This window comes from Triticum aestivum, chromosome 7A (genome assembly GCF_018294505.1).
Source record: "Triticum aestivum cultivar Chinese Spring chromosome 7A, IWGSC CS RefSeq v2.1, whole genome shotgun sequence".
Lineage (NCBI taxonomy): Eukaryota > Viridiplantae > Streptophyta > Magnoliopsida > Poales > Poaceae > Triticum > Triticum aestivum.
This window is the reverse complement of record NC_057812.1, coordinates 715542193-715558421: the sequence shown is the minus strand read 5'-3', so window position 1 is coordinate 715558421 and position 16229 is coordinate 715542193. Positions and strand designations below refer to the sequence as shown.

The window sequence follows — 16229 nt, the reverse complement described above, 5'->3', positions numbered from 1 at the left end:
TTACAAAAGTGAGGATTTCAAAATTCATGTGCTGTTTCCAAAGTTGTGAAGGGAAACTCACCTGATGTCTTCTTTCCATCCATGTATCGACTTCTCCAAGAATCTTTGGCGTCGACCCTGTTAGTTTGTTCAATCACACAGTACATGCATGATAATAACATAAGATACATTGAACTTCAAAATCTTTATTATTTTCTACCATCAGTCAGCAGGGAGATTGATTTACACACTTGCTTGCTCCTTGGAGCTACATCTTGGTACAAAATTTCCCCCGGAATTTCACTTGAGAAGTTATCTCCAGAGTACATACAGCATTGGAACTACAAAGATTGGTACTACTACTACTATCTGAGATCTTTCGATATCAGAGAGGAAGAGCCACGCCAAGAACTGAAGAATCCTCTCTCGGCAAGAAGAAACGCCCTTGAATCGAATGCGTCGCCTCGGGGGCGTGTTGCTGTAGCCGCAGGTGCGGTGCTCCCCGTGGAGGAGGGGACGGCGCCGTCGCCGTCCAAGCCTAGCCGCGCCCGAAGCAGAGCGCGGGCGGTGGACGAGGCCGAGGAAGAGGAGCAGGAGGGCGGCGGCAGCGGCGAGGGATGCCGAGCGGTGCGTGAGTAGATATCCACTACTCCAATGTCACTACCTATTTCTTTCACTACTCCCTCATGTCCTTTTTACTCTGTATATAAAAAAAATTCATATATAAGAATTGCCTGAAGTCAAACTTTATAAAGTTTGATCATATTTATATTAAAAAATATCAACATTTATAACACGAAAGTTATACATTATGAAAATTAAAGTCATGACGCATCTAATGATACTGATTTCACATTGTGATGATTGATATTTTTTCTATAAAGTTGGTCAAACTTACAAGATTTGATTTCAGACAAATCTTATATGCAAACTAAAAATGATCGAAGGAAGTATAATAAATGCATAGTAAAAGGACGCCAATATGGTCCCTAAATGTTGAGAGGCCGGTGTTACTCTCTTCTAGTTGGACCAAAAGAAGGTCCAGTTCATACCCAAAAAAGTCCAGTTTATACAAATTTAACATATCTATAAAATTAAATTCACCTAAAAAATATATAAAATTTTAAAAATGTCTATAAAATTAAAGTGTTCACAAAAATATATATAAAAAAAATTAAAAAACGTCGTATGCACACAAAAAAGTGGGTGCGATGTTTGTACCTAAGTTTTTACATTAAAAAACACTATATGCTAAAAAATGCCATGTTCAACTGCCACCTTATTAATAACGAAAACTGCCATCATCTTAACAATAAAACTACCATGGTCAGGCTAATAAAAATGACATGGTCTAACGAGTTAAAATGTCATGGTCTAAAATAGGTAAAAATACCATGCTACCTATACTGAAATTTAAACATGACAACATTAGCACAAATTTGTTATAAAAACAACTATTTGCCATATTAAAGAACATTATATGCCATGACAACTCTATATATTTGCGATGTAAAAAAATACAATTTCTCATGTGGACATTAAGAAAAACTCGAGAAAATTGTCATGTTAAATAATTATTTGCAATGACAAACTCTAATAATTAGCCATGTGGACAGTGTATGCACATGTGAACTTGCCATATACCTAGTACAAAGATTTGTATCAAAAAATCTTCATAAGTTGATACTATCTCGAAACAAAAAATAATTGACAAGAACTTATTGATGCATGATAGTTTTGCCATTCCACTTCACACAAAATACGCTATGTGACCAAAAATAATAATTTGCTCTAAAAATCTGCCATGTTCCACTAAACAAAAACTTCCATGTTTTTGAGTTTGTCATATGATTTTTCTGCTATGTTTTGAATTTGCCGTATGATCTTCTTCAAAAAATTGCAATGTCACTTCACACATAAATGCCATGTGACCAATACAATTTGTTATAAAAAAAGCCATGTTTAACTAAACGAAAACGGATATGTTTTCAATTTGCCATATGATTTTTCTAGCATTTTTTGAATGGTCTATCTAAATAAAACTGCCATGGTGTTATAATAAATTGCCATGCTACCCTACAAATATATTTGACATGGTAAACCTAGTTTATTTCCCATGGTAATTATAGTTTACTTGCCATGGTAAGTATAATATAAATTTTTGTGGTGCCTATAACAAATTTGCGCATGGCAAAAATATCATGAATCAAATATTTATATGATGTTGTGGTGATTACCTACAGAGTTGGCACGAGAAAACACATTGTCATGTGAACAAAACAAACACAATCATACAAAGAATGTCATGTGAAAAAGTTTTACTTGCCCACACCATCTGGGCTTAAAAACATTTCTACAATTTCCCTAGAAACTGCCATACATCTTAAGTAATGGCTACATGTTAATCACCACCCAAACTTCATACAAACTGCATACATCTTAATCATTTCTAAAATTTCCCGTACAAACTACCATACTAAAATTTGTACAATTTCCTACAAGCTGCAATGCAAACTGCCATGCACGAATCAAAAATCCATCTTCATAGAAAATATATATGGACAAACAGGGGGTGTAGGTGGGTTCATACCCGCGCGTGAGCAGACACCATCGGTGCTCTCTACTGGCATGTGCCCGGCCGCCCCAACTACAGCCGATGTGCCGTCCAGGACGCACTGCTCCCGCATTGGTTGCAGTTGTGTCGCGTATGGGGCCTCCATCGATGAGCTTCAGTGCCGCTCTCAAACGCGCTATAAAGGCCACTATCTATACATCATTTCATCGAGAGGTATTTGCATGAGCTCCAAGATCTCCAGCCATGAACCAAGGTTCCAGACCCACTAGAGCTCCGGCGACGGGGCACAGTACGTCATGGATTCGGCCAGCAGCGGGAGAGGTAAAGATGAACATTGATGATGCAGTGGCAAAATCATCCAACACCGGGCGGTGGGCATAGTTTGCCGAAATGAGACTGGCTTATTTTTGGGTGCCTCGGTCCATCTCGGTAAGTATTGCATGATCTCGAAATGACCCGAAGAACTCGGTCCATCTCGGTAAGTATTGCATGATCTTACATGAGATGAATGACAGGAAGCAGAAGTTTCAGAGCTGTGAGCTCGTCGACGAGCAACCCGCAAGCAATGTTGATGCACATAGATTAGTTAGAATGCCCGCTACCCGGAATGTCGCGCAAGTTGGTTGAAGAGACTGAGTTTTTAATGATGGAGAGTCCCTTTCCGCCTTGTTGGGGGGAAGAGAAGAGAAGAGAAGAGAAGAGAAGAGAAGAGAAGAGGAGGTGCAGCGGCAACCGGACCACGACGGGTGGCGCGAAAGCAACAGGCTGGGCACTAGGAGAAGAAGCCACTGGTGGCTACGTTCGCTTCTGCAGCTGTGCCCTTTCCAGGTCGTGTCGCCGGAGCCCGGCGGTGCGTGCTGGCGCGGGCTTCTGCGACGATGGCACCACCGGCTAGGAGGACGCACTACGAGGTGCTCGGGGTGGGCGTGGGGGCCAGCAGGGGCGAGATCAAGGCGGCGTATCGGCGCCTGGCGAGGGACGTGCACCCGGACGCCGCAGGCGCAGGCGGCGACGAGGGGTTCATCCGGCTGCACGCGGCGTACGCCACGCTGGCCGACCCCGACGAGCGCGCGCGCTACGACCAGGATGTGGCCAGCCGCGCCGCGGTCATCACGACGCGGCGGGCGGCGGGGCCAGCGTTCCGACGCAGGACGTGGGAGACGGACCAGTGCTGGTAGGACGGCCGGACACACGCATGCTCTGCTTTCCCGTTCGCCAGGCCGCCGGCCGTTTGGTTCAGACACGGCGCCATGTTGTGCTCGTGGTCGCCGGAGGAAAAACCGCGTCAGCTGCTGCGCGCTGTTCGATCCGTCTTGGACGGCCCAGATCAGGTGATGCGTGTAAACTGCGGCACGGCGGGAGACGTTTTTATAGATCTCATGTGCGTTCGATCATTAGCAAGATGCAAAATATGTACTACTAGATCGATTAGTCTACTGTAAATTAACGGCTGCCCTTTAGGCCTACGACTCTGCCATCATTTTCAGGGGGGAGGTCGGCCCCCCTTTAGTTCAGATCGCTGCCATTCGGGCACGCGAGATCCTTGAGGGGAAGCTTGCCGAGGTCCGGGCTGCTCTCCTTTCCCCCCGGACGCACCTGCGGACGGGGTACCTCCCTCTTCCTCCGGGCCGCGGCGTCAGGCCCCTCCTCCCCCGGCCGTGATCCGCGGCCGCACCCGCTCCCGCACTGCCGCTCTCCGCGCCCAGAGCGCCTCCCGAGTCCTGGGGTCAAGCAGCCCCCCGATGGCTCCATAATGCGGGCCCTCTTCTGGAACATCCGCGGCTTCGGCCATGATGGTCGTCGCCGCCAGCTTGTGGAGTACATGCGAGATGAGCACATTGACATCGTGGCTGTCCAAGAGACCATGCGCCGCGAATTCTCGCTCCCCGAGCTCGAGCGTTTGAGCTCCCACCTTTTTGCGTGGCACTGGCTCCCTTCTAGTGGGAGCGCTGGCCACTCGGGTGGCATCCTTTTAGGCGTAAAGGATGCCACTTTCGAGGTGGGCAGTATGGACCGGGGGGAATTCTTCGTCAGCATGGAGCTTTTCGAGCGATCTCTTAATTTCAAATGGGAGATCATCATTGTCTACGGACCTGCCGACCATAGTAGGTCGGCGGCCTTCCTCGAGGAGCTGCATCGTAAGATCGCGGCAGCCTCCCTCCCTGTGGTGGTGGGGGGCGACTTTAACCTGCTTCGAGTAGCGGAAGACAAGAACAATGGCAATGTCTGCTTTGCCAGAATGCAGATGTTTAATGACTTCATCGCTGACCTCGCCCTGCAGGAGATTGATAGGATTGGTGCGCGGTTTACCTGGACCAATCGTCAATCCTCCCCGACCCAGTCCGTCTTGGACAGGGTCCTTGTCTCCCCGGATTGGGACCTCCGCTGCCCCCTCTCCTCTCTCCGCGCCATCACTAGGATTGGCTCGGACCATGTCCCCCTCCTTCTCTCCTCTGCGGACGAGCGTCCGCCTATCCCTCCCCGTTTCCGCTTTGAGACCTTCTGGATCTCCCAGGCTGGCTTCAAGGACGCAGTCTGCGCCCGGTGGACTGCGGCCCGTGCCCACCCACATCCTAGGCCTCCTTCGGCCATTGACACGTGGCACTTCTGTGCGAAACGTGGTAGACAATTTATGAAGAGATGGGGGGCCAACCTTGGGCGTGACTCCAGAGAGCGCAAGAAAGCGCTTCTATCCGCGATCCAAGCTCTTGACCTCCGGGCTGACTTGGTGGGTCTATCTCCGGACGAGTGGCTCTCTCGATATGACCCCGAGGACCAACTATCAGTTATCTACTCCGATGAGGAGGCCTATTGGCGCATCCGGGGCGCCCAGAAGTGGGTCCTGAAGGGTGATGCGAATGCCGCTTACTTCCAGGCGATCGCTAACGGCCGCCGTAGACGCAACACCATCCCCCTCCTTTGGGATGGGGATACCCTCCTCCAGGACCCTCGCGACATCCGGTCTCATGTCGATAGTTTCTATAGGTCCCTTTTCTCCGCCGCTCCTCGGAGCGGCGTGTCCCTCGCCCACGATTGTTGGGCCGGTAGTCAGTTAGTTTCCAGGGCGGAGAATTCCGCCCTGACGGCTCCCTTCTCTGAGCAGGAGGTCTGGGAGGCTATCAAGGGTATGAATTCCTCCTCGGCCCCTGGTCCTGATGGTCTCCCCGTTCTTTTCTTCCAGACCTTTTGGAACGTCATTAAACCCGAGGTCATGGCCATCTTTGAGGAGTTCTTTGTGGGTGCCATCGATCTCGGTCGCCTCAACTATGGGATCATCTCTCTCATCCCCAAGGTCCCTGGGGCGTCGGACATCCGCCAATTCCGGCCGATCACGGTCATCAACGTGATCTTCCGGATCTTGGCCAAAGGGTACGCCAATAGGGTGACCCTGCTGGCGGATCGGATTACCCACCCTAACCAGTCGGCCTTCATTAGAGGGCGATATATCCTGGACGGGGTTTTGGTCCTTCATGAGGTCCTTCATGAGGTCCGGACCAAACACCTTAAGGCGGTGTTTCTGAAGATAGATTTTCACAAAGCCTATGACACGGTTAGCTGGACCTTCCTCAGAGAGGTCCTTCTTCGGAAGGGCTTTGATGACCGCTGGATCACCAGAGTCATGCAAATGGTCTCTTGTGGTCGCACGGCGGTTAACATCAACGGCGAGGTTGGTCCCCTCTTCCCTACCCTCTGTGGGGTGCGCCAGGGCGATCCCTTCTCCCCGTTCCTCTTCAATATGGTGGTTGACGCCTTGGCCACCATTCTTGATAAGGCCAAGGCTGCTGGTCACATTCGTGGGATTACCCCCATCTCTCGGGGGGCTCCGGGATATCCACCCTGCAGTATGCTGACGACACGATCATCATGGTCGAAGGCTCGGAGACGGACATCGCCAACCTCAAGTTCCTCCTTCTCTGCTTCCAACAAATGTCGGGCCTCAAGATCAACTTTGATAAGAGCGACGTCATGATAATGGGATATTCCCCCTTGGAGTCTCAGGCTATCGCCAACCGGCTGAACTGCCGCCTGGGCTCTTTCCCCACCTCCTACTTGGGGACCCCTATCAGTGACTCGCGCCTCTCTGCCGCGGACTTGAGGCCTGCTATTTCTAAGCTCCAATCCTGGTGCGAGCCCTGGCAGGGGAGATGGCTCTCTAAGGCGGCCCGCACTATTCTTATCAACTCTTCTCTCTCTAGCCTGCTGCTGTTCCTTATGAGCTTCTATAGCCTCCATGAGTCCCTTCATAAGGAGATTGCCAAGATCCAGTCTCGCTTCTACTAGGCTGGTGAGCATGATAAGCAGAAGTACCACATGGTCAGCTGGCCTGACATCTGCAAGCCCCGGGAGCAGGGTGGCCTGGGTATCATGTGCTCCAAGCGAATGAACATCGCTCTCCTCTCCCGTTGGCTCTGGCGCATCGCCCAGGGCCAGGGTGGCCTCTGGCTGGACATCATCTGGACTAAATACCTTCGGGGTCAGCCCCTTGCTTTCTGCCAGCGATCGGGCGGCTCCCAGTTCTGGCAGTCCATTGTTCAGCTTCTCCCGGTGCTGCGCATTGGGACCTCCATCTCGGTGGGTTCTGGCCTCTCGACTCTATTCTGGTATGACCGTTGGGCGGGTGACTCCCCCTTCGCGGCTCGCTTCCCTGCCCTCTTCTCTATTGCAGTTGACCACATGATTTCCGTCAATAGGTCCCTTCTTGATCTGGGGCGCCTTGCCTTCCGCCGTCCGTTTGAGCCGGCGGAATCCGCCGCCTGGCGTGAGTTGCTTGATTGCGTTGCGTTTCATGAGCCGCTTGTGGATGATAGGCCGGACTGTACCAGGTGGAGACTTGAGCCGTCGGGCTTGTTCACCACCCGGTCGCTCTATGCGGCCATCGCCCCTTCCTCCGCACCCCTCCCCTTATCGATGGTCTGGACCGCCCGGGTTCCTCTGAAGATTCGCATCTTCATGTGGCAATGGATCCGTGGTAGACTTCCGTCTGGTGTGGAGGTCCGGAAGCGCAATGGCCCCGGCTCCGGTATCTGCCCTCTCTGTGGCGTCCCGGAGGACTCGAACCACATCTTCTTCTCCTGCATCTCCGCTCAATTCCTTTGGAGCTGCTTCCGCGAGGTGGTCGGCGGGAGTTGGTGCCACACTAACTTCCCGGACCTCTTTGCTGAACTCCAATTGTCCCCCGTGTCCATTCGCCACATTAGGTGGCTGCAAGTTGGGGTCCTTGCGTGGACATTGTGGACCGTTCACAATAAACTCGTGATCTAGCGCGCTCCCCTTCGTCGCCCTTCTGACGCCCTCTACAAATTCTCAGGTTTCTTGCAGCTTTGGCGGCCGCTTAGTCGCTCCTCGGACCGTGACGCCATCTCCGCCTTCATCACCGACCTTCGATCGATGGCCGTCCGCATCTCTCCGCCGCCGCCGCCGCCACCGCCGGAGCCCGATTAGCCCCCTGGTGTCGGGTGCGATGTGTTGTTGTTGTTTGCCTCTTTTTTGGGCTTGTTGAGTTGTGCCCTCAGCAGAACCTTGGTACTTTTTCGTGAGACTTGGGTGTGTGTGTGTGTGAACCTGTGTGGTATGTATGCTCTGTGGCGGTTGCTTTATTTATAAAGCGGGGCGAAAGCCTTTTTCGGTAAATTAACGGCTTGAAGCCCAAGGGACATGTATAGTTCCTATGAATCACCATAGATCAACATACTGATCTTTCCGTGCGCATCCACCGTCTCAGTGGTCGTCATGTTTTAATCAGATGGATTAAGAGCAACCTCACTACAGTACTACAGTACATGTTTTCAACTTGGCTCTTATTGCGATCGTAGAGTGGTAGCAGCATCGACTAGGGCCCGCGGCTTTTGGATATGGCGGCAAGGGGTCGTGTCCGCCTTGGCCCGAAGAACTGATGGACAGGACGACGCGGGGAGGGCGAGGGCGCGCTGGCCACCAGCGGAAGAAGCTGGCGATAGGGCAAGCCGTGCGCAACATGTAGTGGGGTTGGGCATGGCTGTGGTGGTGGCGAGCTGTGACTGCCGGAAGAAGGTGGGTGTGGGCAGGGAGAGCATGAGAGGATGGAGGTGGAGAGAGGTGGGATGCGTGGGTTGGGTGGTGGGGTAGAAGGTGGCGGTCCAGAAGATAACCCCGACAACAAACACGTCCATAAGTAGAGATGTTTTTTTTTGCAACAAAGAGCTTCAAAAAATGAGTAGCCTCCCAAAAAAGTAATGTTTGCAATTTATAACAAAGGGCATGTCGCAATTGCAACAAGGCTCTTATTGCAAAAGAGTCATATATACAGCCGTCTCGCAAAAAAAAAGAGCCATCTCACAAAAACAAATTCATGTTTTTGCAATTTGCAACAAAGGGTTTGTTGCAATTGGAACGAGGCTCTTGTTGCAGATCATCATAGATCGGCGGCTCACGACCCAACATATCTTTTAAGAAAACCAGCCGATGGATGCGAAGCACGCCCGATAGTTCTTTTGGTTGGAGGAATCACTGGTTACTACAATCGTCCATGCGCAGTGTTGGAGCCAGTAAAATTGAACTGGAGGGAGGGGGCGAGTGATGTTAAATCAGTTTGGGAGAACCAAGTCATAGAAAATTAGGCTTTTAGCAGCAACTAATGACTAGTTTTGCATTGTAAATCGATGTGAGGGGGAGCCAGGGTCCCTGCTGCCCCGTCTCCGCCACTATACATGCGATCATTTTTTAGATACTCTCACATCATTACTTTGAAAACATAAGGAAAGAGTATTGTGATCATATTACCAAAGTTATCTCTCGACGAGGAGATAATCATGTCTGGCAATGCCACAGATCCACATCAAAATAAGACAATCGTAGTAATGACAAGGTGAAGAAACGATGATTGATTGGTGCTTTTCTTTGCATAGAATTATGCCTTTTCTGCCCTTGAGGTACCGAGTTAAGAAGCAAACAAAACTATCGACATGCATGTCTTTGTCACCGAGTTCATATCGTTTAGAGAAAAGAAAAAAAGAGTATAAATAAGCTTGAAATAATTAGTAGGTTTCAAAAAGAAGAACCACTCACTAGATTCTGCAACCAAATTAATGACAAGGGGAAGTGCAAAAAATTGATAACTGGAGGTGCTTCCCTTGGCGTAGAGGTATGAGCTAAGAAACAAACTATAGACATGCATGTCTCTATCGTAAGCTCGCATGACTAAATAATAATAATAATAATAATAAGATATGTAAGCGTGGAATAATTGATACTCCCTCCTTTCGGTTTATAAGGCTCAATTCAAAAATCTCACCAACTAAGGTAGATGATGAGTGGTGGAATATTTTTTGTAGTTTGCAAAAGCACCCAATTAATGCTTTTGTTTTCCTCAAAAAATTATGTTTACGAACGCATTAATTGCAATGGATGCATGCATAAAGTGCATGCATTGGTCAGTTTTCTCTTCATACACCTTGAAGTCTGAACATGTGATGGGGAACAACCAAATTGAGCCTTATAAAATGGAAAAACTAAAATTTTGAGATAAGCCCTATAAACCGGAAAGGAGGGAGTAGATTTTGAGAAGAAGATTCACTTCCTCGGTTTTGCAATATCTATCTGGTCCCATGCATGTATGTTGAAGACAAAAATTGTATGACATTTCATTGGATTATATCATTGTTGGTCTTTTTTTCTTTTGAAGAAACTTTTGATCTATTCATCAATTATCATGGTAGTACAAAGAACATCAGAATGAACTGAAATTACATACAGGCTCATGGACCATATATCTATGACTACAATTATTGGAGCAAGGCGAAGGTGCGCCGTCGTCATTGCCCCTACCTCGCCGGAGTTAGGCAAACCTTATTGTAGTAAACAGTCGGAAAGTCGACGTGCTAAAACCCCACTGAACCAGCACACCAAACCAGCAAGCAGCCCTGATGAAAGAAGCGCAGATCGAAAGAATCTAACATGTAGACACACCAACGTAGACGAACGAAGATGGGATCAGAACAAGCCCATCGAAGACAAACACCAATAATATCATGTGAGATTCTTCGGAGACACACCTCCACACACCTTCCAATGACGCAAGACACACCACCGGGATGGGAAGTAGGCGGGGATAACCTTATTCCATCTTCAGGGAGCCGCTGCCGCTTCGCTTTGTTAAGCAAGAAACCCTAACCAAAGTCAAAAATTACCTAAACCGGAGCATGAGCCCTCCCACTGTCAGGGTCAGGATCCACCGTGCCTCCATGGTCCTAAGATCACGAGAGACGAGGCAGGCCAGTGGCGGGGGTGGTGGGCAGGCCCATCGATGAGGGCGGCCAAAGTGGCCAACCGCACAGGCCCCCCAAAATCTTGGGGCCCCCGACCGGGGAGAAACTGTCGTGCACGTATATCTGCAACCCGCCCGAGTCTGACGCGAACGCCTTCTCAATCTCTGCACAAGCCTGGTACTGTCCCGATCCCTAGGCCGCAGCGCCCAACCCCATCCCCAGTCGTCTGCCATGCACACTCGCGCCGCCTCAACCCATCTCCCACCCCGCAGACAAGTCGAGGACTGCTCATCTGCTGCAATCCGTCGTCGGCCTTCTAGCTCCTCCGCACCGTTCCCACAAGTTCCTAACGTATGCCAGACTGACCAAGCCCCCGTATTGCTGTTGCCGGGCACCTTCGTCTGCCTCCCCTTCGCCCTGGACTGATTGCACCTTCGAAGCCGAGAGCAAACTATTCGGTAATTTCTTGGACTGAGACAAACCTATAACAACAGCAGATGCATTTGAACTGACATGTTGTATCTGCTGATTTCCAAATTGATGTTGTATGTGTTGATTTGTAAATAGATGCACTTGAACGTCGAACAAAAATTGAAATGAAAACAAATCATTAATCCATTGAACTCAAATTGCCCCCATTTTTATTTCAATTTCAAGATGAACATATTTTTTTTTCGTCAATGCCCGCAACAGTAGTGTGTACACATATAGGCACGGACGAAGCAACCTATTCATCAGGTCTCTTTTATATCCCCATGCTTTTTTTGTCATGTCTCTATTTTGTCCGATCGTTCCACATCAAGTTCTAGTTCTACTCATATTGTGTATTTGAGCAAAAGAATATGCTTTACCATGAGGTATTTCTTGGGTAGGTATGCGACTTTTTAGAAATAGTTCCTCAGTTATATTTTTTTTTCCAAAATTTGAGCCAACATTTTGAATTCCGCCCCGGGCCCCCAAATTACCGGAGACGGCCCTGGTGGTGGGTGACATGAAACCCTCGTCACTTTTCGTGAGGAGGAAAACATTTTGCATCTAGGGAACGAATTCAAGTGTTGGTCTTGTTAGACGTATGACTACTCTATCTAGCATTAGCAAATATGATAAAATTTCACCAAACATAAGTTTTGTTTTGCGCCTTAATGATTAAGAACCGAAGAGTATGCGTTGATGGATTGGTTATCATAATATGTTTTGCGCCTAAATATGTGTAAGAAGCTGTAAAATGCTTAGGAATAAATACTTTTGGAGATCTTATCAATACCTACATGGATAGTGTATGTGTTGATAGATTGGTTATCATAATCTGTTTTTTAGATGGTTTTTCTTATGGATTTTGGGAATGTTTTTTTAGGACAATTGGGATATATTATTCTCTTTGCGAGACAGAACATCGTCTCGCCTCTCGCGCTGCGCTACTGGCCCGACCCAATAAGGTGCATTCCTGTAGCTTCTTGGAGTGGTTTTGAAAAGATTCTATGGAGCGGTTTTAGAAGCTTCTGCGTGGTTTTTTATTTTTGTTTTCTATATCAGTTTTCTTGGATTTCACCCCAGCTTTTTTTTGTTTTCCTTCCTTGTTTCAAATGCATTTCAAATTTTTTAGTAAGTTCAAAATTTTAAGCATACATGTGAACATTTTTTAGATACACGTTGAACATTTCAAACATATGTTGAGCATTCTTATCCGAATACATGTTGAACATTTGTCAAATGCACATTCAACATTATTTTTATATACAGGTTGAACATTTTTCAGATAGAAGTGGAACATTTTGCAAATACACATTGATTTTTTTTGAATACATGTTGACATTTTGTCAAATTCACATTGAATTTTTTTAAAAATACACGTTGAACATTTTTTAAGCATGCAAACATTTTTATATTTTAACACATTTTATTGAATGGTAGGGAACATTCTTATAAATTATGCTAAAATTGTTTTGCACTGCTTAGTCATTTGAAAAAATGCCACTAATATATTTTTCAAACGTGTGAATACTTTTACATGTGGTGGAAAATTTCATGAATGATATAAAACTCTTTATAAACTATGTGAACAAATATTTATAATTGCACGCGCATTTTTTTGACATCACATGGAATTTTGAAATTATGTGAACATTTTCTCAATGGCACGAATATTTTTTTGGATGGCACGAATATGCCTTTATAAATGCAGGAACATTTTTTTACACAGCATTTACATTTTCGAAATGTGTGATAAAAGCTATTAAATATTTCGGCAAATTAATTTTTGGAACATATGTATTTAGAATTTTAAAAAATAGTTTTTCAGAAAATCAAACAAAAAAGTAATAAAAATAAATAAACAAACAAACTAGAGATAAACAGAAATAAACAAACAAAAGAGCAAAAATGGAACGGCTGATATTGGGCTGGTCCACTATGGAGGCTGCTTGTGGCGAGTTGTAAATCCGTCGGGTGAGTTTAAGTTTGCTGATATACTCCTGGCCGAAGGAGGCCTATCAATTCTTCTCCTCAGAAAAAATCTAATGGTTCAATTCATATCTACAGACTTAAACTATTCATCAATTATCATGATAGTATAAAGAATACAAAATATAATCAAAAATACATCCAGCACGGTAGACAATCTATCAGATTGCAATCACGCCAAAGGCACGTCGTTTTCAACACCCCTCCCTCACCAAGGCCGGGTTAACCTTGTTGTAGCAGACAGTCGGAAAGTCATTATGTTAAGGCCCTGCTAGACTAGCACACCAGAACAACAACTATCGTCAATGAAGATAAGTGTAGATCGAAAGAATCCAACTAAGTAGACATGCCAACGTAAACGGGCGAAGATTGAATCAAAGTAGATCTGTAAGAGAGACACCGACTGAATCCCATGAGATGTGCCAGAGACACACCTCCACACGTCCTCCGATGATGCTAGATGCACTGCCATAACGGGGGCTAGACGGGGAGAACCTTATTCTATCTTCGAAGAGCCATCGCCTCACATTCCTGAGCATGACACAAACCCTAACCAAACTCAAGAAAACATCTAAAACCGGAGCAGAAGCCCCCCACTGACAGGGGCCGGGGTCTGCGACGCCTCTATGGTCGTAAGGCAACCGAAGACGAGGCGGACCGGTGGCGGTGGCGGTGGGAGGCAAGAAACGCACGTCACCTGGGGAGACGCGTTTCGTGTGGAGGAAACCGTTTCGCATCTAGGGCACGAATTCCATTGTTGGTCTTGTTAGACATATGACTAATCTATCTATCATTAGCAGATATGATACAATCTCATCGAACATAAGTTTTGTTTTGTGCCTTAATGATTATAAGAACCGAAGACGCAAAGCAAGAGTAACAAGCTGTACAAATGTTTAGGAATAAATATTTTTGGAGATCTTATCAATACCTGCATGGACTGTGTATCTGTTGATGCATGGATTGGTTATCATAATCCGTTTTTATATTGCTCTTCTTATGGATTTTGGGAATATTCTTTTTTGAAATTGGGGTAGATTATTCTCTTTGCGAGACCAGACACCGTGTCGCCTCTCGCGCTTCAGCTACCGGGCCGGCCCAACAAGGTCCATTCATGTACCTTCCTAGAGCAGTTTTGAAAAGATTCTATGCATTGGTTTTAGAAGCTTTTGTGTTTGACTGAAAAAAAAGAACCTTTTATGTGGTTTTTTCTTTTCGTTTTATGCATCAGTTTTCCTTGATTTTTCCTGTTTTTCTTTATCAACACGGCAAGATCAAAAGAACAATTCTTTGGCTGCGTTCTGCTTGTCTCTAGAAGAGGAGTTGCATATGCCAAGCTACAAGCCACATGTACGTTAAGATATGAAGAAGAATTAGTTGGTTTCTTAATTTTCCTTTGCTTTTATCCAGAGATGGTTGGCGAGTCAAAAGCAAAGAAAACATCGACGGGAAGTTGTGCCAAAGAGCAAAGGATGCATAAGGCGTGAAGATCAGAGGAATCCTTTGCTTGGCCCCATTTCCTAGGCGAGGAAGGTGGCAATACATCAAAAGCATTACTAAAACATCAATTGCAGGAGATGGATATGCCAGGAAGCAGCAGCACGGAAGAACCTTTGCTTGGTTCAGACACGGCGCCATGTTGTGCTCGTGGTCGCTGGAGGAAAAACCGCGTCAGCTGCTGCGCGCCGTTCGATCCGTCTTGGACGGCCCAGATCAAGTGATGTGTGTAAACTGCGGCACGGTGGGAGACGTTTTTATAGATCTCATGTGCGTTCGATCATTAGCAAGATGCAAAATATGTACTACTAGATCGATTAGTCTACTGTAAATTAACGGCTTGAAGCCCAAGGGACATGTATAGTTCCTACGAATCACCATAGATCAACATACTGATCTTTCCGTGCGCATCCACCGTCTCAGTGGTCGTCATGTTTTAATCAGATGGATTAAGAGCAACCTCACTACAGTACTACAGTACATGTTTGCAACTTGGCTCTTATTGCGATCGTAGAGCGGTAGCAGCATCGACTAGGGCCGCGGCTTCTGGATATGGCGGCAAGGGGTCGTGTCCGCCTTCGCCCGAAGAACGGATGGACAGGACGACGCGGGGAGGGCGAGGGCGCGCTGGCCACCAGCGGAAGAAGCTGGCGATAGGGCAAGCCGTGCGCAACATGTAGTGGGGTTGGGCATGGCTGTGGTGGTGGCGAGCTGTGACTGCCGGAAGAAGGTGGGTGTGGGCAGGGAGAGCATGAGAGGATGGAGGTGGAGAGAGGTGGGATGCGTGGGTTGGATGGTGGGGTAGAAGGTGGCGGTCTAGAAGATAACCCCGACAACAAACACGTCCATAAGTAGAGATGTTTTTTTTTTGCAACAAAGAGCTTCAAAAAATGAGTAGCCTCCCCAAAAAAGTAATGTTTGCAATTTATAACAAAGGGCATGTCGCAATTGCAACAAGGCTCTTATTGCAAAAGAGTCATATATACAGCCGTCTCACAAAAAAAAAGAGAGCCATCTCACAAAAACAAATTCATGTTTTTGCAATTTGCAACAAAGGGTTTGTTGCAATTGGAACGAGGCTCTTGTTGCAGATCATCATAGATCGGCGGCTCACGACCCAACATATCTTTTAAGAAAACCAGCCGATGGATGCGTAGCACGCCCTGTAGTTCTTTTGGTTGGAGGAATCACTGGTTACTACAATCGTCCATGCGCAGTGTTGGAGCCAGTAAAATTGAACTGGAGGGAGGGGGCGAGTGATGTTAAATCAGTTTGGGAGAACCAAGTCATAGAAAATTAGGCTTTTAGCAGCAACTAATGACTAGTTTTGCATTGTAAATCGATGTGAGGGGGAGCCAGGGTCCCTGCTGCCCCGTCTCTGCCACTATACATGCGATCATTTTTTAGATACTCTCACATCATTACTTTGAAAACATAAGGAAAGAGTATTGTGATCATATTACCAAAGTTATCTC

The 16229-nt window shown here is 47.0% G+C and overlaps 1 protein-coding gene across 1 annotated transcript; it reads left to right on the top strand.

Moving 5' to 3' along the window:
• Positions 1 to 2174: 2174 nt before the first annotated feature.
• On the top strand, positions 2175 to 3879 carry LOC123146976 (chaperone protein dnaJ 11, chloroplastic-like). The gene has a single exon (XM_044566231.1). The coding sequence runs from the start codon at positions 3433 to 3435 to the stop codon at positions 3730 to 3732; it is 300 nt and encodes a 99-aa protein (XP_044422166.1). The 5' UTR covers positions 2175 to 3432; the 3' UTR covers positions 3733 to 3879.
• The last annotated feature ends 12350 nt before the right edge of the window (positions 3880 to 16229 follow it).

Bases quoted from the DNA above. Each gene is read 5' to 3' on its own strand.
- LOC123146976 (XM_044566231.1), top strand. From the start codon at position 3,433: ATGGCACCACCGGCTAGGAGGACGCACTACGAGGTGCTCGGGGTGGGC.